General features: G+C 40.2%; 1 protein-coding gene and 1 long non-coding RNA gene across 2 annotated transcripts; both read right to left on the bottom strand.

Annotated features, from left to right (window-relative positions):
* Position 1: 1 nt before the first annotated feature.
* On the bottom strand, positions 2-6,852 carry LOC125889318 (uncharacterized). The gene is made up of 5 exons (XR_007449443.1): positions 6,731-6,852; positions 5,649-5,749; positions 4,481-4,572; positions 4,220-4,284; positions 2-1,623 (listed from the first exon to the last, which is right to left on the bottom strand). It is a non-coding gene; the product is annotated as an uncharacterized LOC125889318 (long non-coding RNA).
* A 2,910-nt stretch (positions 6,853-9,762) lies between these two features.
* tmem160 (transmembrane protein 160) lies at positions 9,763-16,382 on the bottom strand. The gene is made up of 4 exons (XM_049577297.1): positions 16,048-16,382; positions 15,851-15,875; positions 11,891-11,983; positions 9,763-11,082 (listed from the first exon to the last, which is right to left on the bottom strand). Exons 1-4 carry the CDS (start codon positions 16,267-16,269, stop codon positions 10,745-10,747), a joined length of 678 nt encoding a protein of 225 aa, XP_049433254.1. The 5' UTR covers positions 16,270-16,382; the 3' UTR covers positions 9,763-10,744.
* Between the last annotated feature and the right edge of the window lie 7,998 nt (positions 16,383-24,380).

The raw sequence follows: 24,380 nt of genomic DNA, 5'->3' as shown, positions 1-24,380 counted from the left end.
ACATCATAAGGTAAGCAAGTTAGTTTCACACAATTGCACATAGTAGATTTGTTAGTTATCACTGTGTCAGACATATAACAGACATTTATGAACAACCTTTCACTATATATATATACATGTATAAGACTAACATATCCAACTAACACGCAGCCAAGAATAACAAACTCAAGGGACAAATCAGTGGTAGACTAAATATAAAAGACGTCTTGTTGTGTCACTGCAGGTAGTTTTATGTCATTATCAAAGTACGTGGGTGATCTTGCGTATCTCTGAAGTTGACAAACTGCAATAAAACACACAATAAAACACAATCATATTGATCCTTTATTAAAAGAAGGGAACTGTGGAGCAGGTGAGAGCGACCCTGGCGTGAGGCAGGACGTCACTGGCGTGTGATTCAACAAAAATTCATCTGAAATGAACACAAAAGCACGGCGAGTACATGGATAGCATCTTACTTATCAGAGATTATATGCGGGGCTGCATTACCATGTGTGTACATATGTGTGTGTGTGTGTGTGTGTGTGTGTGTGTGTGTACATTGGTGGTTTGCTTGTGTGTCTGTGTGTGTATGTGTGTCTCCATGAATTTGCGAGTGTGTGTGTGTTGTCTGAAGCAGCCCCAGGGAGGGGCTCTGACATTGAAGACGGGTTAAATCCTGTTTTACATTCAAGTGGCAGGCCCTAGTTCATTAGAGTGAGGATCATTCCTCCTCAAGACCAAAGGAAGCGCATACTAAACAAGAGCAGTTGTTGGGGAGAAAATGCCATTGTACGTGCAAAACCGTATGTACTGTATAAGTGGATGTGCGTGCGCTGATGTGCTGGGAGCAGAGCCGCACAATAACCTCTGGTTTCGTCTTTATATCTTCCTTTTCTGAGGAGTACAGTCTTTATATGGAGAAGCAGAGACGTGGCTTGTACAATGCACTGTTTGTGTCAGTGTGCATTTGTGTGTGTGTGAGAGCACGCAAGTCATGGCAGCTCTCCTGACTGTCTTCTACTCAGCCTGTCATTGAGTCACCCATATGCCCTCTCTGTCACTGACTTTGATGGCTTATCTTACCCCCTGAATTGGAGTCACGCTCCCGGGGGAAATACCTTAGCACATGTAAATGCATTTGAAAGAGTAAAAAATATGGGTAGGAATAATAGAGTGAGAGATGGAAGGAGACGCACACAGACAGCTTCCGCCTGACATGAGCTTAGTACACCTCCACAACTCTCTCTTTCCTCCATCCCTCCTCTGCTGCATGTATTTTTTGTCAGTGTTGCCCAACAATCTCCTCTTTTTCCTCTCAGGCAGGAGAAGGCCAATCTATACTTAATGCCCTTCTCAAGGCAGATCCTTTGATCCATACACATGGCATTTAACACCTGAGAGCAGATGAGCAATCTGCTCTCAAAATAAGCAGAGGTTATGGCTCCTACTTTCAGGGCTGGAAGTGTAGATGTGCAGCTCAGGTTTCGAGATGTATGAGGTTAGACCTGGACTTGGAGCTGCGGCTGGTGTTGTGGTTTCTGTAGCTGCTCGGGGTCTGGGGTGGATGGTGTTTGTCAGTGAGGGCGCGTCTCCTGCCTCTGGGCGCCCTGCCCTTTAGACGCGCCAGGCCTCAGGAGCCTCCTGCATGCCAAACAGACCTGTGCAGTCAGATGCAGCCGCGGCCGAGAGACGAGGAAAGGAGAGGAGAGGAGAGGAGGGAGGGGAGGAGAAGCGAACGTGAGGAGGAGTCCAGAAAGAAAGGACTGGAGGGCGAAAGGGTAGAAGAGGATCTGAGGGAGAGAGTAGAGGAGGGAGGAGAGTAGGGGCTCGAGGGGAGGAGGTGGGGTGCTGGTCACACTGCAGCAGCCATCCAGACACACCCTGCATGTGAAACACAACTGCACCGAAACGCCCTGGGAATCGGCGAAGGAGAGGTGGGAGGAGAGGAGAGGAGAGGAGAGGAGAGGAGAGTGAGAGCGAAGGAGAGGAAGAGAGGGTGACTCTGAGGTGAGTCTCAACAGCAACACTGTGTGTCGATGGCCGCGAGATATCACAGACCTTCGCCCTAACCCAGTCAGTGATAGTTATCACAGACAAAGCCCCCCCATCACCAACACTCCCACACACACACACACACATGCACACGCACACACACAACAGCAACCACATGCTACTCAGCTCAGTTCATATATTCATACATGCTCGCAGATGAGCAGCTCATTATAAAAATTATGCATGTACAGCATGTGTGTGTGGATAGTTTGTACATCTTTTGACTCCCACTGTAGCGAGAGTTTCTACTGACTCTGACAGCACTTAGACATTAAATTGGGCCATGTTTGCATAATCAAAAAAATACAACTTCTTATGAAATACTGGGTTAAAAGTGGAGGTCTTTATTTGTGCTGATAATTTGCTGCAATTGATGGTTCTTGATTTGTTTATTTTAAAGATCTAGGAAAGAGGTGTTTGCACGTCTTTTATTTTTTGAGCGTCGTACCCTTATTGATAGTTCAGCTGAAGATCGACAGGAAAGGTAGAGGAAAGGGAGGACGACATGCAGCAAACCTAACCTGACCGCTGCAAAGGACTCAGCCTCTACAGGACACACACTTTACCAGGTGAACTAGAGAGTACACACTTTGTGTCAATCATCTCTAAGGTGTTTCTACACCTTGATTGGGCTCCACCTGTGCTAAATTCAACTGATTGGACCTGATTTGGAAAGGCACACACCTGTCTATGTAAGGTCTCACAGCAATGCATATCAGAGCAAAAACCAAGCCAAGAGGTTGGAGGAACTGCCTGCAGAGCTCAGAGAGAGGATTATGTTGGGGCACTGATCTGGAGAAGGCTACAAAAAAGTGCACATTGGAGACTCCCAAAAGCACAGTGGCCTTCATCATTTTTAAATGGAAGAAATTTGGAACAGCCAGGACTCTTCCAACAGCTGGCCGCCTGGACAAACTGAGCTGGAAGAGCTTCAGTAAGAGAGGTGAACAAGAACCTAGTGACATAAGGACAATTCTATGAATGTCCTTCAGACAGAGCCTGGACTTGAACCCAATCCAACATCTCTGGAATGACCTGAAAATGTCTGTCCACCAACATTCCTCATCCAGCCTGATATCGAGTGGGAGGACTGGCAGAAAATCTCCAAATCCAAGTATGCAAAGCTTGTTGTGTCATAACCAAGAAGACTGGAAGCTGGGGGTTAATGGCTGTCAAAGGTGCTTCAATTAAGCACTGAGCTAAGGGTCTGAATACTGATGTCAGTGGCTACGGTTACATGATGGCTTCTCATTCGGAATGAAATAAATCTGAATGAAATCATTCGGAATTAAAGTCTTTCCAGGTAGTTTACATGGGAAATATTCATTCTGAATGAGGGTTTACACGGGAGATCAGTTCAATCGCCTTTATTCGGGTCTGCACAAGGTTTGGGTCAGGGAAGGTTTCTGATTGGATAGGGGGCGGGCGGATGTTACGTGTTTATGTTTACCGGAAGAAAACACTGTAGTCCTCGCTCCGGATAACAAGATGTTTGACGACGCCGTTCTTAGTGTCTTTTTCGGGCGTGTTTTGCTTATATTCTTGAAGCAGCAGTACGACAACAACCTTGTTCTGCTAATGCTTCATCTGTTGAGGAGGAGAAGGGAGGTAGAAGACCGTGCTGTGGCGAATGGAAACCGGTGAGTGCAACAAGTCCGACTGCTCTATCTCAGCCCGTTGCTATGCAGCCCGTTGCTATGCGCGCTATATACGTCATCGCGCCAGAAAGGCAAGGAAACGAGCATGCGCAGAAAGACCGGAATGAACTTAAAGAAGAATGAGTGTATACATGCACACAAAATTCTTTCATTCGGAATGACAAACGGAATAAACCACCCCCTTTAATCTGATTTAATTTTCAATCGGAATGACCGTTTACATGACCACTTTTAATTGGAATGGCCTTTCATTCCGATTAAAAGTGGAATTAAACTGTGCATGTAAACACACTGAGTGTGACATTTCAGGGTATTTATCTTTAAGATTTTTAAGAATTTTAAGATATACTATGAAGGACTTTCCTTTAAAAAACAATGTATCGACTCTCAATCATCCCTTATGACCCACTAGAAGTGTGTGGCGTCTATTTTTGTGCAGAGACTCTGCCCTCTGCCTGTTATTTTTCTTATTTTCTTTATGGGCCAGTACCCACACAGCGCTCAGATGAGGTCAGGGCTCTACTTACAAAAAGTAGCGCCCAGGTACCAGACCATAAGCAGCAGGGCCGTGCAGAGACCTTTGGAGGGGCAGCTGAAAGTTAAAAAGGGGCACATGGAACAAGACTTTAAAACACCTTATGACGACATAATTTACAGCATAACTAGCTGAATTATAGCAACCTATATTCATAAAGAATGTAACATGAAATCGCATCATACTATATCATTGTCCCCATACCATTTCATCAGGTGGGGACAATGCAAAGCAGAAGTAGCCTGTGTTTTACCTGATGGGGTATACAGTGTTGTTGTTAAGGGGTTGCTGGGGCTGCTGCTGCTGCTGCTGCTTGAAGTGTTGGAGGGCTGTGCTGATCTGAGACTGTAGATATTAAAACAAACATGGGAGGGATGGTAGCTGATTAAACAAGTGTTATGTGATAATAACAAGATGCAAAGATTGCCGATCCCCTCATCTGATCTATCAGACTCCACTCGCTGTCCATCTGAGAACAAGGCACAATTGACCCTTCGCTAAGCCTCTCCTTTAATCAGTCACTGTCCAATCCTACGTTAGCAACCGTGTGTAGCAACCGAGAAGTCCGTCAAGCTTTCAGCAGAAGCTAATATGCCGAAGCGGCGTGCATACAGTAACGTTACCTTCAAGTCTGACACCTGATACCCAAAAAGTGTTGAAGGTGATGTTGAATTTTTCCCCTTCCCCAAGCCCAAGACCCAAGGAAGATATGGCTAAAACAGTGTGGAAGACCGCATGAACAGCTGAATCCTGCAAAGATCAATAAAAACACCTACGTTTGTTCCAAGTTAAGATGCTAACTAACGTTAGCTAACACTAGCTTTGTGTGCTAGCTGCTCTCCCTTTGTCTGCCCCAAGGAGGGAACATAACTCAACATTAACTTAAATTTAAACCATATATTGACTTACCTTGCTGTACAAGAACATTCTTTGTCCTTCACGTGAAGTGTCAAGACGTGGGATGCCTGGCGCTTGCGACTGGTGAGCTTTTCCCTCTATTTTAATGTTCTCGTGATTTATACTCCGCCAGCAGATGATATTGTGAATGTAGCTCTCACATGCATATTGAAAACCTCTCTGTCGAATTCTCTCTAATATCTCCGAACAGTTTTTCCAGAAATTTGATGTTATTTCCTTTGGAATATCTCTCACTGATATCGCTGAAAACTCCATATTTCTTATGCTAGGAGCGAAAGCTTGACGGACGTGGCAACAGTAACTAAGGGGGGCGGGGCTTAGCAAAGGGCCAATTTGCTATTGCATTAATCTATTATTTCATTATTCATACTTGACAACTGTTGCACCTAATAATGATAGAAAAATGTTATAGAACTAAAACACTGCAATTGTGTTTATTATTGTTGTATTTTATACCCGAATACCTCTGCAATGTAAACAACTGGTACATGTGTTATTCTTACCTGTTGTGCTCTTCACCCAGCTGGTGAGGGATCCACTGCCTTTAGCAGCCTCACGCAGCTCCTTTGTTTTTGCTTCCACCTCCTCTCCTCATGAGGCATGTCTGCACAATAAAATATCATGATTAATAAAAGAAAATCTGATTCCCCAGCGCATGCATACATGCATGCCTACACACACACACACACACACACACACACACACACACACACACGTACACACATATTGACTTTTCATTCCTTTTCCAGAAATACTGTATACTATGGCCACAGGTCTGCTCCATGGTGTTGATCCATCTGTCCTCAATTATTCCTAATGCTATAATAACATAGTGATAATAATAATAAGAATAAAGTAACAACGTAATCAATATAACATAATGTATTTATGCTTACATTCAATTTGTTTGACTATCCACTTTGCGCAAGGCAGAAAGTGAATTAAATGTTTAAATTGTGCAGATATACATACATATATTTATAGATGTGTATGTACACACGATATATTAGTTAGTTAAAATGACATTTTTTTTACTGACATTTTCCTATTTCTTCCTAGTGAGATATTGTTCAGTTTATATAATAATTTTGCTGTTGTAAACATTAACTTTGCTGCTGTGAAAGCAATATTTTGTCATATTTAAAATATACATATATTCTAATCCTGTTCTGAATGCATTTTCTTTACAAAATATAGAAATACAGTGTGGGTTTTTTTTTTTTCAAATATTGTAATTATAATAGTCCAACATTATGTGAATATGCATATTGCATAGTTTTAGTGAAATATAAGCCCTCCAGAAAGGTGGGGAAAGCCCTGTAAATCATATGTTCTCTAAAACGGTGGACAGAACTACACTTCGCCCATGACAAAAGAGAGACAGAAACAAGAAGCCGATCATACTCCCCTCCGCCCCCCGCCCTCCTCAGTTAGCTAGCGGCTAATGGCCACTACTTGTCAAGTTAGTAACAGCAGAGTATCTGACTCTGGTAACAGGTAACGTTGCACACAGCATGCTCATTTCACTTCATAGGTTGCCTTACAATACACCAAACAACGTGCACATGCTGCAAACTCTACTTACCGGCATTTGAAGATAAATAACTCCTGTAAGCTCGTCAGTTCTTCTCCTGCAGAGTTTGCAGCATCCCGGTGTTGTCAGTCGCAGTCAGAGCAGGGAGGGCAAGTGAGGGCACGTGAGGGCGTGTCGGGGCCAGTCAGGGCACGTTGAAGATGAACAAGGTTAAAGGTCATCATGTAACTGACGGCAGCCAGGTCATTTTATTTAGCTAAATTATTATTAATTATTATTAATTACTAAATGTTATTGTTAAAGGGCACAGGCAGGCCTACACACACACACACACACACACACACACGCACGCACCAAAAAAATAAAATTAAAAAAAAAATGCCTTGGCAAAGGGGCACCCTCTGCCCTGATAAGCAGCAGGCATCGAAGAGACACAGCCCTGAAAAACTGCAAATGTAGTGAGGCGATATGCCAAAGACAGTGAATCTGGGATCAGCTTTTACTTTCACTTTCGCCGGCCAGTGTGTTTACAAAAAGTAACCAACAATCCTGCAGAGTATACCTTTAAAATCTTAGATTTAAACCTAAAATCTTGTTTTTGCTTTGTCATTTTAAAGTATTCAGTGTAGATGAGGTGGAAAAAAAAAAATAATTTATATGATTTTAGCATAAAACAAAATGAATTTCTGAAAAGTTTATTAATGCACCATGTGTACCCTGTTGACTCCCCGTCATGTAGAATACACACAGTACACTGTAAACGGCAGCTTCATTAAACTCAGAGATCAAGAAACCATCCAGTAGGCTACTTCCACACAGGAATGCTACATGGCCTGAAAGCATCGTGTCATTTAGTTTGCATTAACACAGATTTATTCAAGCTGTAAGCATAATGTAAACTTTAAATAATTAAAGTGTAACTTCACCTCAGGTCTGAGCCTAACTCCACCCAAAGCATAATTCTGAAAAATGCGGGCTGATTTTAAAACAGTGGACGGCATGTTGAGCCATTTTCAGCCCATGAATGTGCCATTTGGTAAGAAATGTCAATAATAACACCAGCACTGATGTGTTTCATCACAGCACAGTAATTTTAATTTAGTTTACAGCTAAAAAAAAAACAAAAAAACAAAACACATTTAAGTGTGCAGTACCTCTTATAATTCAGGATGCATTAAATCAGTAGTTCCCAACTGGTGGGTCACGGTCCAAAAGTGGGTTGCAGGTCCATTTTGAATGGGCTCCGAGCAGTGTTAATTTCACTGACAAAAATGATCTTTTTTCCACAATGGAAACCAAACGACAAGCTAAAAAATAGATCTTGGTAAGAAAAACTAAGATGAAATCTGTGTTACATTTTTGTTGACGAGACGAGTCGTGATAAAAATGTTTGTGGTGGACTATCGGACATTGAAAGCCGAGAACGGCCCTGCCTGCATTTGTCTTCAAATGCTGCATAAGCGACAGGCTGGTTAACTCCAGTAAATAGTCTGCACTGGGATGTTTCACTAGCCAGCAAAAGCACTCAAACTGGAGCAATGTCAGCTGTTGATACTGAAGAAATGCAAGTTTGTAATTGTGAAGAAATTATTTGAAGTTGTGCTAAAAAACTGTCTAAATTACAATTTTGTACAATCTGTCACCTTGATTCTAACTTCTGATACATACATTAGCCTGACTGGATTAGTTTAAAGATAAAAGATATGGATAGATAGATAGATAGATAGATAGATAGATAGATAGATGGATGTATAGAAAACATAATAAAAGTTGACTGAAATGTCATGAATATTTGTCGACTAAAACGTTTTGAATTTTCGTTCACTTGAACATTTTGAATTTTCGCTGATTTAAAACTAGACTAAAAGTACGAAGGATGAGAATGACTAAAATGTGACTAAAACCAACAAGCATTTTGGTCTCAAGACAAAATCTAAAATAGCTGTCAAAACTGACACTAGCTATGTTTCCATCCAAAAGTGATTCGAATCATTGGGAAATGCACATTAAAAGAAATACGAATCCTGTGTGTTTCCATTAAATGTACGGACTTTGGTGAAAACTATGAACTTGCGCACGTTTTCCGCAGAACCGGAAACAAAACAAGTCTCACATTCTTCTTCTTCTTCTACATTTTCTGGCGGTTAGCAACCAGCTTGTAAATGCATTACCGCCTTCACGACCCAGAGTGTGGATATCACCATGGAGAGAGGAGCGCCGTGTCAGACTTAATTCGAACATAACTGTTTTCATCCCGTTTTGCGAATCAACATTTTTTCTTATCAATCATAACCCGGCTAAAGCGAGCGTATTTTAGTTTGTGCAAATCAGGGGATTTTAATTCGAATTTTGGCGTTTCCATCATAATTTTCCGATGTGATACTTCTAGATGCGCATCTAAACAGGCTGATGGAAACATGGCTATAGCTACTGACTGTAAATGGCTCGCAAATCTGTCACGTTTGTAAAAAAACATTTTTTTACTCTGAAGTGCCGTTCCCTGCTGTAGAGTGAGTGACTAATGGACAGCTACTTGACTGAGACACTGTAACTCAACAACACGGCCAAACACAAATATCACACTGACTATTAAACTGTGGACCTTGAACTAATGACTCAAGAGAAATATTGACCCGTTAATGGGTTTTTTGGGGAGTTTTTCCTTATCCGCTGTGAGGGTCCTAAGGACAGAGGGATATCGTATGCTGTAAAGCCCTGTGAGGCAAACTGTGATTTGTGATATTGGGTTTTATAAATTTGATTGATTGATTGATTGATTGATTGATTGAAATATTGCCCCCATGGCTGGGTCCCTTAGGGACCACTGCACTAAATCAATAGGCCATTTAAATGGCTCCAAACTTTTGGGCCCTATCACTCTTTAAAATAAAGAGTTGTGGACACCTGAGGTACAATCAGCCATTATTTCATTAGAAATGCTTATATGAATATTATATTGTCTTATCCTGCCAATCATCTCATAACCCTGAGACGTATTGACCTGTAAAGGCATCATGAATCATAACCTCCAGTTTAGAAACCACTGGTCTGTTTAAATGTGAAAGCAAAAAAAAAGCACATAGTGAAGTTTTGACTGTCTTCTCACTTTATTACTGTATGTACTGTCGCAGTAGGGTGCACTGAAAGCGGTGCACGCAGAAACAAAAGTAAACAATAGTGAACCCAGATTCCCACACACAAACTCAATTTCAGCTTTTCCATGTGATGAATGTCTCTTTACATCCATTAAAACAGCAGTGGTTGTGATCACCAGATCGTGATAAACTCACTCAAAAGGTAAAATGGTTTATGGTTACATTTAGGTACTGTACATGTATAACAACATGGAGCCAAATATATAACCAAATATATATATAGACTAGGGTTACTATGGTGACAAACAAAAACTGACAAAGTGCTATTGCCCTTACAAGACAAAATAAAAAGAATTACTTCACAGGGTAACTTAAACCTCTGAAAAAAAAAAAAAATCCTAAACCCTCATTGATTAAAAAACAAAAAGACCTGAAACATGCACATAGTATGTCCATCACTGTGTATCACAACCAGCGTATTGTATTTCAAGACTTTTCTGAAAACTTCAAGTTGTAAATCACAGTTATGTTGAACAAGATAAGACCAAGAGCCATTGAAATGGCCTTAGAGTGATTGCATACAGTGTTCTCAGTGAGTCTTTGCAGCATGCCTGTGACTGTGAGGATGTAAATAAAAAATGTCACACAGATTGATAATGTAAGTGAAGCAGCTTTGAATAAATCTGATAAGAAATCTTACAAAAAAAGGCTATTTATTTATTCACCAGAAGTGAATGTAGTCAAACTACCAAAATTTCAGCATCTTCCAAAAGATCTAAAAGTCTTTCTTCACCAAAACAATAATCTTTACATCAATAAAACAATGAACAATAGCTCTGTGTCTTCATAGACTCACAGCGCGCACACACACACACACACACACACACACACACACACACACACATGCACACACACTCACACGGGAAGCCCTGAATCAAAGCATCACACACACCCTGTCCGTCCGAGATCTCTACTTCTTCGACCCCTTGCCGTCACCGTCCTCACTGTCTTGATGTCTGCTGTCATGGGAGCCACGGTAACCCCGGTGCTCGCGCCTCTCGCGGCACTCCCGGCACTCCTCATCATCCTCTCCCTCCTCCTCCTCCCCCTCGTGGATGATCTCCACCTCCAGGCGGCCGATGTAGAGGGATACCGCACAGAGCCAGAAGAGGGCGGCGCTGCCCACCACAGCGCTCTGGAGCAGCAGCGCTGGCACAGACAGCAGCATCATCCTCCGCAAGGCGAAGAGGCTGCCAATGTACGAGGCGCCGCCAAACGACACACACACACCTCCCAGGATGAAGAAGGCTGAGGAAAAACAGATTGACAGGGTATTATTGTGGAGATCCAATTAATTTTCTCACTGTAATTAAATTTTGGATGGAGACGGGCTGGGCCTTAAATTCTCTTAACTATTTGTGTAAAAGTAAAATATAAAATACAATATTTAAATGATTTAAACAGAATATAAGCTCTCATCTCTAGTAATGTGCCTATCATTGATCTTTGAGACTGTAAATACATGTGTGTAATGCTCTTATTGTGACATCATGACTTCATTTATCAAGCTGTGTTACTTAATTTTGTTTCCATGGTTTTCAAACATTCCTGTGCATCAAACTCAAAGACTAATTAATAATTTAATAAAGGCCTTATAAAAAAATTATACTCAAAACTAGCAACTGAGGTAACCATGACACTGATACAACTAAATATCAAGGATTTTAGCTTCTTTTTTATGTACTCATGATTTCAGTCAATTGCAGAAATCCTTGTGAAATTATTTATTTGCTGAATTAAAAAATAGATTTTAAGGTTCTCCTAGAAATTGATTGAGAACAAAAAGAGCTGAGGTGGTGCACATTCTATAGCTGAATACAAACTCTAGTTATTCTAGTTATTTCATGGACATTCACTGATTCTTAAAGCCTTTTTATTTTTCTTAAATCCAATAGTTTTAAAGAATTTAGGACGAGAGCAACTCTATGTTACTGAGCCTGAATCACAAGCTGCTACTGTTTGTTATTGCACTACCGTAGAGTTTTGGCTACAAGTGTGCTGGTTTGCAGCTCTGTTGTATGTTAAAAAAAGAAGACTGAATAGTTGGAGCCTGTACCATATCCTGCTTCCCGTCCCACTTCGCTCTGGACAAATGCGATGACTCCGATTCCAGTTGCCAGCAGACCGTTCCTGAACCACGAGAGGAATCCTGCGAAACGGTCAGAGCCAGAGATAAACAGATGACACGTTACAGCCTGAGCAGAAATGTGTGCAGAGAGCCAGAATCAGACAAGTTCCACTACTTTAAAACTTGTATATAAAAACTCAATCAACGAGAAAAACCTCTATCATAAGCTGTATCCCAATTTCAGGCTACATATTACTTCTATGGCAAAATTAAATGTACTCAAAGATGTAAGTATGCAGAATAAAAAACATTTGATTTTTTTCAGTGTGAACACTAGTGTTCTACAATGAGAGGAAATAAAAAAGCTCCTCATCACTGCAAAAACACAGACGTCGATATAAAACAGTTAAAGAACGAGCTTAATCAAAAAGAGCACAACACTGTCAGAAAAATCTTGCTTTCTCTTTCTAAAGTTAATTAGCAGTTCAAAGGTTGCAGTTTGATGCAATGGGCCAACTTATTCCATCATTTCCTGTTATTACAAAAACACAAACGGTACATCACGACAATCAGAATGGTAAAACCTGTGTGTATTCAGTATCAGTGTGTCTATAAGATATAACAAAGTTCAATTTAAGATGTTTTAAGACCTTTTTAATACCACCTAATATGAATTTTAAGACACCATCAGCAATGGCACATAATATAGGTGTGAGACATGTGTAACTCTTTCCAAGTAAACACACTGTCAGTTTAAAATGAACAATAAGGAAAAATTACAACAATTTGAGTGAGTTCAAGTTTAATGTGTTTAATGTAAAAAGAAAACAAATTCCCCTCAATGTCAGAAATGCAATTTATCATTGTAATTCTTTGGTCTGTCCAATGATTGTCAGCAGTCAGTGGGCCTGACCAATCAAATCTGAATTTAAGACAATTTAAGACATTTTAAGGACCTGTACACACCCTGAGTATGTAGTTGTACAATTGGAATTTGGACACAGACGCAGTTTGTTCACATCCAAATATCTCTGCAACCTAAAGGTCGATGTTGGAGTATTAACAAATAAACCTTCAGGTAAAAATGCAGTCATTAAGCAGAGATTGGGATACAGATGCATTTTTTTTTTTGCATGTTTCTCTTTTTGGGCAAAAGGTCTGATATTTGCAGTGAGTTAATTAGAGGTCCTGCACACCTACACACTTTGTCTGATTAGACCTCTACTCAGGGTGGAGTTGGGTGGCGTTATACAGGGTAGAGCTGCAATGATTATTCGATTATTTATCAATTATTAATCTATCCGAGTAGATTATTAAAAAAAAAAAGTCAAGATTCTCTGATTCCAGCTTCTTCTTAAAGGAGCAACTCTCGATTACGATTCCTTCAGTGTTCACTGTTGAGGAGGTTTTAAAAGGGAGCAGAATTATCCACAGAGGTCTCTCCCTCTCCAAAACAAACGGATCAGGTGATTAAATCTGGTAAAAACACTGAATACAGCAGTTTCACATTACAAATCTGTGTTTTTATGATGCTGCTCATCACCGAGGAGCTACTAACTATGGTGGCTGATGCAAAAATGCATATGGCCCTATCTAGCCAGAGTTTGGTTTGTCTGTTCTGGGCTACTGTAGAAACATGGCAGTGCAACATGGTGGACTCTGTGGAAGAGGACCCACTCCCTATGTAGATATAAATTGCTCAATCTAAGGTAACAAAAACACAATGATTCTTGTTTACTGGGGTTTATGCACTTGAGAAAGCATATGTATTAGAATATATCACCCTACATTCTACACACTGGACTTTTTACCTGTCAATATTTTCAGGTATCTTTACACCTTTGTGACAGTAAACTTGATTTTCTTTGCAAATTAAAGATATTAAGCATTTTAGGACATAATCTCAGGCTTTGGAGAACACTTTTCAACATAATTTTTAAACCATTTTCTTTTTTTTTTTTTTACATTTTATATTCCCAGTAACTAATAAATAATGGACAGATTGATTGGTAGTGAAAATATTTGTTTGGTACAGCCCTCAAACACAGACTTAAATTATACAACCAATCTCTATGTCATAATAACAATAAAGCTGATAAGATAAAGGTAATAAATAAAGACACTTTCTGTATAATGCTGAGTTGCCATTTCTATTTTTAATCTCAGTATTATCTTTGCTTGTGCTGCCTGCTCATCACTACACCCACACCACTCCTCTCTCCTCGCTGCCTCCTCAGAGCTTAAATAAAGTTCTGACTCCAGTCTGAACCTCAGTGTCACTTCCCATCACCGTGACAGACTGAAACCCTGTCAATCAACAAACAGCTCAATCATCCCTAAACTAAATGATATATTTCTCACTCCTCCTCACTAAAGTTACTGTATACCCTCTGAACTTTAGGGGTGGGGGAAAAAATACTGCAATATGTTTGTGTGGCAATATCATATTGTCACACACGTTGATTTCTTTTCATTATACAATTTATTAATATTTCAAATACATATTAAACTTTTGGCAGCCTATTAGAATAATATAATCAATTGCTTTTTCAGTTCGCTAGATACATTTTGCTGCTGCAAAAAATGAAGTGAGATGAACAGAATGAAAACTTTGTAATTAGATAAAACATATATTGACAGATGTTCCTTTGAGAAAATTATTTTCAGCTGAAAAAATGTCATAGGTCACAATATATTGAATTTTTTAAAAATCATAGTACTCAGCATATCACAACATAATTAAAATTGCTATAATATTGTATCGTGCCTTAAGTATCGTGATATCGTACCGTGGATCCTCTGATTCCCACCCCTATTGACCTTTGGAGCTGAAAGATCAGTCGATCACTCCATTGGAAGAAAATTTATCTGCAACTATTTTCATAATCAAAGCAAAAATGTCAATCATTTGCTGGTTCTAGCTTGTCAAATGTGAGAATGTACTGCTTTTCTTTGTCATTTTATGATAATAAATGAAGAGTCTTTGGGTTATGGATTGTTGGTTGGACAAAAGAAGCAAAGTGAAGTCTTCACTTTGGGCACTGGGAAATTGTGAGGAGCATTTCCACTGTTTTTTTGTCACTAAGCAATTTATCAATTAATGATGAAAATAATCAGCAGATTAATTGATAATGAAAATAATCATTAGGTGCATCTCTATTGACCTTTTTACACAAGGTGTCTACAGTTATCAGTTAAATGTAATGCTATTTTAAGACCCTTTCAAGACACCTTATAATCAAATTTAGGACAGATTTTTGGACAAATTATTTAAGCACTGCAAGTAAGCATTGCGGATAAGTGGTATATATGTGGTCTTGTGAAGAGGTAGATGCTATGTAGGAATACGGTTATTAGAGTGAGTTAAGTTGATCTACATTTTGCCGACAGGTAAGTGTAAGAATGAAGTAAAATGACAGTATATTTTTTTTTTATATTTTTTTTTTTAAAGATTTGTAACATTAGAAATGTGGAGACTTTTACCTACAACAAAAAACAAGAAATTAAAAGATGTATGAATGAAATTAGATAAAATGTTTGTAGTAGTTAAGACCTCACAAATTCAAGTTTAAGACTACTTAATGACTTTTAACGCCACCTTATTGTTACACAATTGAATGTAAGACATTTTAAGACTCTTTGAGGACCTGCAGACACCCTGTCAGCTTTCTGCAGCTTTCTTATTGCTCGGTTATGTCAATGCTATTAAGTAAGTCCTCCAAATTATGATGTCAAATTTGGCATTTCCACCACCTATCAAAGGTAAAACACCTGCTACATCTTCACTAACTGGGACAGTTTTTCATAACCCATCAGGTGCTGCTCTGTTACTCCTCTAAGTGTGGTACACCTACAGTGTAGCTGCTGGGCACACAACAGCTCTGGTGTATGAGGTGGAGGCTTATGCTGACAAAAGTTAAATATCCAGCATGAATCTGGTCAGGTTACCTGTCTCATGGGACTTCCTCAGCATCTGCAAAAGACAGAGATGACACCTATTAGGAACACCAACCTCAGTTTTCTTGTATAAACTTACTTATTGTAGATTTACAGTGACACAGAGGAGGAGAAACGAAAGCAAAACCAGCAGGGACATTCCTCTGTATAGGAAGCTCACTATATGATCACCATGTACATGTTCCTACCAAAGCGTCCGCCTTGTCGAGGTCTGTGAGCTGGTACTGCTGCTCCGGCCCCCGGCTCTTCCCCCACGGTCCCTTCTCTCCGAGCCGCAGCCGGGGCGAGCTGTGCAGCCTCCGCAGCGGCGCCCCGGCGCAGGGAGACCGGAGCAGCTTCACTGTTGTCCGGGCGAAGTGACACACGGCCGGCGGCAGCTGCCTTCTCAGGAATAGACTCAGGAAAGCCATCACATCACGGGGACCAGCTAGCTACAAACAAGTCGTGCTAAAGCAAAAGCACAACACGACCTCTGCGTGGCCTGTGAACTCTCACATGGTCAACGACACACCCGGAAGAGTGAAGCACGCTGAGGTGGAAAGATGAGCAGAGTTGATTCAGCGCCATCTTGCGACCGACCGGAAACAACACAACCGAATTATAGAAAACCATAACTTATAAGATTTTAAACCACAGCTGATTTTTGTCTTTATTTTTGAGTTGTGCATTTGTTCATATCTATATTTTCCCTGTAAATTAAAAAAAAAATGTCCTGCGATGACAACTTGTGGCCACTTGAGGGCGCCAGAGTACAAGGCTATGGCTGATGACTGATGACAGACAGAAACCAACTAAACAAAAAACACTTTCAATTTAGAAATACACTCAGAGAAAACACATGGCCTAACCAGGATTCACAGGGATTAAAAATAAACTCACATATATTATCCAGTGAATTTTATTATTTACAGATACACGGGCTACCTGACATGACAAATGCACCTTTGTAACAATATGATAGAAACATTAGAACATTTATTCTTTCAATGTGTGAATGAACATGTGACATCTTCTGAACTGATTTTTTAAGATGGATCTCCAAAGACATTTTGGCAAGAACATTTCAGTCAAATAACCTGATTTGTTAATAACTGATATTCAAAAATCCAAATTTCTCCAAGAATGAACAATATATGATGAAGTTGCTCATTTTTGTTAGCTAAATTTTATATTCAGAAAACGAAATACTTAAAGAAATTGCCCTCATTTCCTGCTTTCAAGAGTTCAGCTCTAGATACATATCTTAAAATAATATAAAACTTAAGAATATGTAATAAATAACTAACCAAAACTACTGATTTATGTGTATCGTACAACTTTATAACCAATTAGGCAAACCCCTGTGTGTGAGTGTGAGATTGTGAGAGTGTGGGTACTTGTCACATTATTATGTCACATTTGTGGTGTATGGTCATTTAATGGATGAATGAATAAATGACTTTATTTCAAACCAAAAATTTGAAAGAATAAATAATAAAAAACAAACAAGGCAAAGATAACAGTGTCCAAAAGGAGTAGGTAGGTAAGTAGGTAAGTAAAACTTAAATATGCACAAATATGCATATCCAAAAATATCTATGTTGTAAAGCGTTGCTTTCCAAAGTGACTATATTGACCACCCGGTGCATTGCGTTGAAAGTGATGATATAAAGTTATAAATAGATAAGATAAATAAATGAATAAAGAAGCACTTGTATGACTGTTTGCCATCTTTAACTTTTTTGGTGTAAAAAATAAAAAAAACAGGTAATAGAATATCTATGTCGTTTAGAATAATTATAACAAATATTATAATAATTTTAAGGACTTTAAGACTTTAGACTTTTTCGACAAACTTGAAAAAGTAACATGCAAAATATTTCAATGTGAAGGAAGCATTTCCCTAACAGTGACATCCTGTAGGCACAAGCTGATACTGCGCATACTGTCAAAGTGTGTAAAACATCTTAGAAGAGGAACTCAAATGGGACAAACAGGAGTTTGGGAGAGATGTGAATAAGTAATCTGAGGATTTAAAAGTCCGGTGTGTAGGATTTAGGAGGGATATATTGGAAGAAATGAAATATAATCTCATAATGTTTTCTTCACCTGAAAGTAGGATTATCATGTTTTGTTAACTTAGAATGAGCCTTTTTTCTCTACATAGGTAGCTGGTCATCATCCACAGAGCCACGTTGCACCATCATGTTTCTACAGTAGCCCAGAATGGACAAACTAAACACTGGCTCTTGATGGGCCATTCACATTTTTGTGTCAGCCACTGTAGTTCGCAGCACCTGTGCAATTAAAGCATTGGAAAACACAGTTGTTGTTTTTAAACAAGAAAATGAATAATTCACTGATTTTACTGGTTTAAATCACCAGGTCTGTTTGTTCTGGAGAGGAAGAGAAATCTGCAGATAATTCGGCTCCTGATAAAAGCCTCCTGAACATCTTGATCTTAAGTTGGCAGAGAAAAAAGGTGAACACACATTAGCAGGACTGGGCTAGTGGCCTCTCTCCAACATGCCAAACAGCATCGGAGAAACCTGTTTTTAATCAGCGGGTCTGTTTGTTTTGGAGAGATACAGATAATTTGGTTCCTGGTAAAAACCTCCTGAACAATAGACCTTTTTCACAGCAGACATTATGACATGTCATGGTAGGAAAAACACAGGTGCATTCAATAACATTTTTGATAGCTGTATTCCATCTGGAGGAGGCCCTGGTGTTGGGAAGCTAAATGGAACTTAGCCATCATGGACGTTTTCAGTTTTACCTGTGCTTTTCCTTCTGTGACAAGTCAAAATGTCTGCTGTGAAAATGGTTCATGAATACTAAAGGAATCCTAACTGGGATTCACGCTTGACACACAGACGTTTCAGCTGGGTGCAATCTACACTCCTCACCACTAGATGCCGCTAAATCCCGCAAACTGTCCCTTTAAACACAAACTCACAGCTATTATCGTCCTCCTTTCTTGTGTGTGTGAGGGAGAGATTTGTGTCCTCAGTGAGGATGAGTGGACGGCCTCTTCCTGAGGGTCTTTTGTCTTTTTCGGGTCCCGCTGGGACCCAGAAAGGCCACGCCTGTCATACCTGATTGTTTAGTATGAGGAGCACAGAAAGCTGCAGGGGGGGCGTCTCAGATGGGAGTTTGTAATTGTGTGTGTGTGTGTGTGTGTGTGTGTGTGTTGACAGTGGGGTCTTTTACAAACAGCCAAATCTTTGATGTGATGCGCAGCTAACCCTCTGGTCGCTCTCACGCTACTGTCTTCAACACAATGGGAGACTGTTGTTTGTGTACACACATACGCGAACACATGGACGCGCTTACACACTAAAGATAACGGTTATCCAGTTTACAACAATTTGATTATTGAAGTGACATTAGCCAAATGCAGCAGCAGCAGTTTCTTATCATTATCTCCAAGGATCTTCAGCCTTTTCCAATCTTATGTTTATTCCTATAACTTCAAAAAGAAAATGCAAATTTTTATAACGTGTGTCAGTCAAGTAACTAGAGGTGTTTGAATTACACGCCCCTTTAAATTTGTCCAGAGAATTTCCTTTTGTCATGTTGTGGTGATAAGATTACTGTAAAACACACACTCACACACACAGGTTCACTAGGTGTGGTCCAGTCTTCCCAGGATGCTGTCCTACAGTAGATTTCCTGGTATTCCTTCGCCTCCGTGGGTGTGTAACTGAACATGTGGCAGTGTAGGTTTAACCTGTCTTAACCCTTAACCCATTTTGTTCAGTGTGTTTAGGCAGAATGTTCTGCTGTAAACGTCACCAACAAAACAAGGTATTTACCAGCAACAACGCAGCCACTGCTGGTATTGGGGCGGCAGTAGCTCAGTCCATAGTGACTTGGGTTGGGAACCGGAGGGTCGCCTGTTCGAGTCCCCGTCTGCACCAAAATATGGAGTGTGGACTGGTGGCTGGAGAAGGGCCAGTTCACTTTCTGGGCACTGCCGAGGCGCCCTTGAGCAAGGCACCGCACCCCCCCAACTGCTCGGGGCGCCTTACCAAAGGGCAGCCCTGTCACTCTGACATCTCTCCACTTTGTGCATATATAGGTCCTGTTTGTGCATGTGTGTGTCTTTTGAACCTGTGTGTAATTGACAAGCAAGAGTGAAAACATTGAATTTCTCCTCAGGGGATTAATAAAGTGAATAAACTTAACTTAAACTATTGTTTACACCTCGTGTGTGTCATCATGGCAAAATGTGGTCCAGGTGACCCCATTTTGCCATGGGAAGTACCACAGAAGCGGTTTGGTTTGTCATATGACTGTCTGTCTGTTGACAGATTTTGTTCACATAATAATGTCACAACTGTGCAAGATAGAGTCACAAAACTTTACAGGTGTGTAGCTGAGATCACAGTGAAGGCCGAGTTTGAAGATGGGTGTGGTCCAAGCAAGAGCACAGGAAGTAGGGAAGGAGCTATTGGCCCCCCAACTTTACACCCTTAGCTAACATTAACTTTAAGGGCTCTAGTTTCCCAGCGCAGCGCAGGGTGGCGCAGGGTGGTGAACCCCATGCAGAGCTAGTTTCATGCAGCGCAACCCAAGGCGCTCTCAGTTTGGTAGTTTGGCAGACCGAGGTGCGCTGAGATGGGTGTGGCGGCGCAGCAGGGGGAGGTGTCGACAGATCCAGCTTGGCGCAGTGACAGTTTCGTGCCAAAAGGCTTCGCCGAAGGTGTGCTAAAAGCTCACCAGCTGAAACCAGGTCTACTGTCAGGGGGAGCGCAGCCGGTGTAAGTAGAAGTTTGGCTGACCAGCGGACAGTGCGCACACGTCACCAAAACCTCACAGTCAGGTTTCCAGAATGTCAGGCACATTAACGATGCAATAAATACCCAAAAAACACTATTCAATTCAACTATCTGCAATCAGCACATAAATGTATCTCTATATCGACTGTCCCGTCACATCTGATGTCAGATCAAAGGGGATTGGCACCGTTTGGCACGCGTAATGGAAACCAGTGGAGGTCTGCTCGCAGTTCCGTATATTCGGACACTGCGAGCTTGGACCTCCTGGACCAAAACATCAGTTTCCTCCTGGGAGGAGTTTGGCTGCCTGACACTGCTGCTCTCTTCTGCAATGGCAAATTGAGTAAACTCTCATTACGCCTTTGCGCAGTACATTTAAGGGCGAGGAGAGGGGCTCATTTGATTGGTGTGGTGTGAATAGGCTGTGTAAAACCCACTCCATGCCTTCTCTCCTCCTTCTTTCCGACTTGCGCAGGTAGGAGGGATGGAGGTGGGTAAGAGGAGTAGCTGCGCCAGCGCGCATGGTGTGCCAAACTTGCAAAATCAGCCTGGCCACACCCAGTTGGCGAAGCGCAGGTGCGCTACGCCTCTGCTTCGCCCAGTCTGCGAAACTAGAGGCCAGAATCTCTGCTTGGTTTATCATTGCTGAAGTGATCCCAGCACAAAATGGACTCTAGTTTATAATATAACTCTGGTCGGTGTGCCAGTGTTTTGTCTAGCGACACTGAAGGATAAACAGTTTGTCAGTTCTCTTTAACTGCTTTCCTCCATTATAAAGATCAGTGGTTCTCAAATGGTGTGACGTGATGCCAATCCAGGTGTGTCATGGGATTTTGTAATGACCACACATTATTATGGGAATATTCAACTGCGGCTTTCCAAAAAGTTATGAATGAAATTTTAATTGACTGTATCAGTATGTTGTACGCACACATTGCCTAATAAAGAGGCAAACTCTATGGGGTGGCATTTGTAAAGTGGCTCACACAGATTTAGATTTAGCATTTAGATTTACATTTAACATTTAGATTTAAAATTTAGATTTAACGTTTAGATTTAGATTTAACATTTAATATTTGGATTTAACATTTAGATTTAACATTTAACATTTAGATTTAATGTTTAGGTTTAGATTTAACATTTAGGCTTAACATTTAATATTTGGATTTAACATTTAGGTTTAACATTTGATATTTGGATTTAACGTTTAGATTTAACGTTTAGATTTAGATTTAACATTTAGATTTAACGTTTAGATTTAGATTTAACATTTAGATTTAACGTTTAGATTCAGATTTAACATTTAGGTTTAACGTTTAATATTTAGATTTAACATTTAAATTTAACATTTAGGTTTAACATTTGACATTTAGATTTAACATTTAAATTTAATATTTAGGTTTAACATTTGACATTTAGATTTAACTGTGAGATTATATTTAACATATTTCAAATACTGCTGTAAATGTGGTAAAAAGTGACTTTCAAAAATTCACACCACTTTTTTAAACATTGTTTGAAGCTAAATGTGGCAAAAAGTTGATGTTATTTTCAGTGTGAGCCACTTTACAAACGGCACCCCATAAAACTCTAGCTAAAAACTTTCATTTAATAAATTTAATTACACAGGGAACCTGTTTGTTGCTGTTTACACATGGGAATTTTAAGAGTGTGACACATCAAAGCCCTGATTAGCAGCCAGTGTGAGGGATGATAATATTTGAAAAGAGAAAGCCATGAGTGGGACAATGGATCGCTTTATTGTACGAAGCAAATTACAACAAAGCACCAGCGAAGACAACCTACCACCGAAAGGTCAGTAGACAGTATCACAAAGGCTATCTGTCGTATTTTTTCCTAGTCTTTTTGTTTTTCTCAGTCTTTTTGTTTATGTCGTGATAAGAGTAATAACACATGTTAGAGGCTATTGTGCACAGATATAAATACAGGTGTGCCTTGAGATTTTGGGCCTTGGGCACAAACAGTTTGAAAAACCACCAATATATGTCATGTTAGTAAACTCAGCAGATGTTTCCCCTGACAGAAGATTTAGCCATACCGACATGCTGCTTGTTCCCTTCCAACTCTTGATGTATAGACGGATATTAGCTGCTATTTGCTCTGAGCGGGACTTTGCATTTGAATAGTGGCTGCATGTGGTGGCAAGTTACTGGGCCTACTAGTGTTACAATGAGGGTACTATGTGTAAATGAACTGTGGTAAACTTCCCTCCATTTTACCAGATTTCCGTGCTCATCTCTCAGCTCAAATCATGATCTGGCAGATTTTTTGCTGACTCTATGGTTGTTGTTTGAACTACAGATTGTACTTTATGATTTTTGAATGCTTGCGATGAGAGCGGCCCCTCTGCCTCTCTCTCTCAAACTCAGACCAAACTCAGATCAACCTGAAAACAAGGCAGTGCTGATCAAATACGTACCAAGATTTTGCGACTGTATTGCCTGTTTCTTGCCTAAAATTTTTTCAGAAACATATTTTAGTGCACTGTTTGGGTGTAATACGAGAATTTGTGAACAGGAAGTGGATGCCATGCTGTTTCCTGTATTGTCTAAATAGAGGCTGAAAATACTGAGATTAAAGCAACTCTTACCTTTCTTGCATTTCACACAACACTTAGAAAAAATATGAACATCCACAACTCCCGCCTCCCTCCAAAGTCCAATCCCCCTCCTCCATTACATCCTCATTATGTCTATGAAAGACATAGGCGTTGGCAAGGTAACGTTAGATACATGGAAGAGGAGAGCAAGTGTAACGTTACAACCAAGACAGTCAAAAACAACCCCACAGTTTTAAAGCTCAACCGGAGTCAGTGATGACTGAGTTTTAGAATAAGGTTACAGTGCTAACGTTAGATAGTAGCATTAACGTTATGTAAGTGGAAACGCACAAGGAAGATAACGTTAATGTTTCAGAGGCTACGCTACAGTAGGCTAATGTTAGCCGACCGAATGCAATTTGTTTTCTCCTGTCCTGTCATTTTCTTAGAACCATATGAGAATGGTATAATTATGAGTTTTTATTTCTGGTGGAATTCACTTACATTTTAGTGTGTCATCAGCTTATTAATAGCATTTTAACCTAAACAAAGAAAAGTGTAAAATTTCCAGAAAGGTAAGTGTTGCTTTAAATTGTAAAACTAAGTGGTGCTGATCAAATATGAGCCAAGATTGTGGTCAATGCTCAAGTTCGCATTATGTCACCTACCACAGGGAGAGTTTATTGGTCTGGTGAGGAGCAGTGCATTCTGGTAGTTGTAGTTTTTCTACCTCTTGAGCAAAAGCAAATGCCATAACCTTTTTTCTCTCTTTTCTCTGGTCATGTAGCACCAGTTTCAAAGGTATGTGTGTCTCTTTCTTTAAGGGTCTCTTTTGATGCTCAAAGTGTATCATGGACAGAACAGAGTAGGTATATTCACTGCAGGCAGAAAATTCATATCTCTGTGAGCTATTTTAAGGAAGGCTAGCGTCACAGTTGGGCCTCAAATTCTCCTGCATTACCACTTCACTAACCCGTATCACTCTCTGTCCTCGCTGCTATCACTCACTTTGTTTTCCCTTTGCTCTCATGTCCGCAGTGTTATTCACCAAGCCCTCTTCCTCTTTTATGATGCAGGTCTGGATGACTGGGCTTCGTCTTTTTATGTATTTGGTTGTGTGGTTTTATTTCCTTTATTGATTTTTATGGAGATGGTGATATAATACTGGGTTGAAACAGTTTTGCAGAGCTTTTATAAT

This window comes from Epinephelus fuscoguttatus, linkage group LG5 (genome assembly GCF_011397635.1).
Source record: "Epinephelus fuscoguttatus linkage group LG5, E.fuscoguttatus.final_Chr_v1".
Taxonomy (NCBI): domain Eukaryota; kingdom Metazoa; phylum Chordata; class Actinopteri; order Perciformes; family Serranidae; genus Epinephelus; species Epinephelus fuscoguttatus.
Note: the sequence above shows the minus strand (reverse complement) of the source record. Positions and strands in the feature narration are given on the sequence as shown.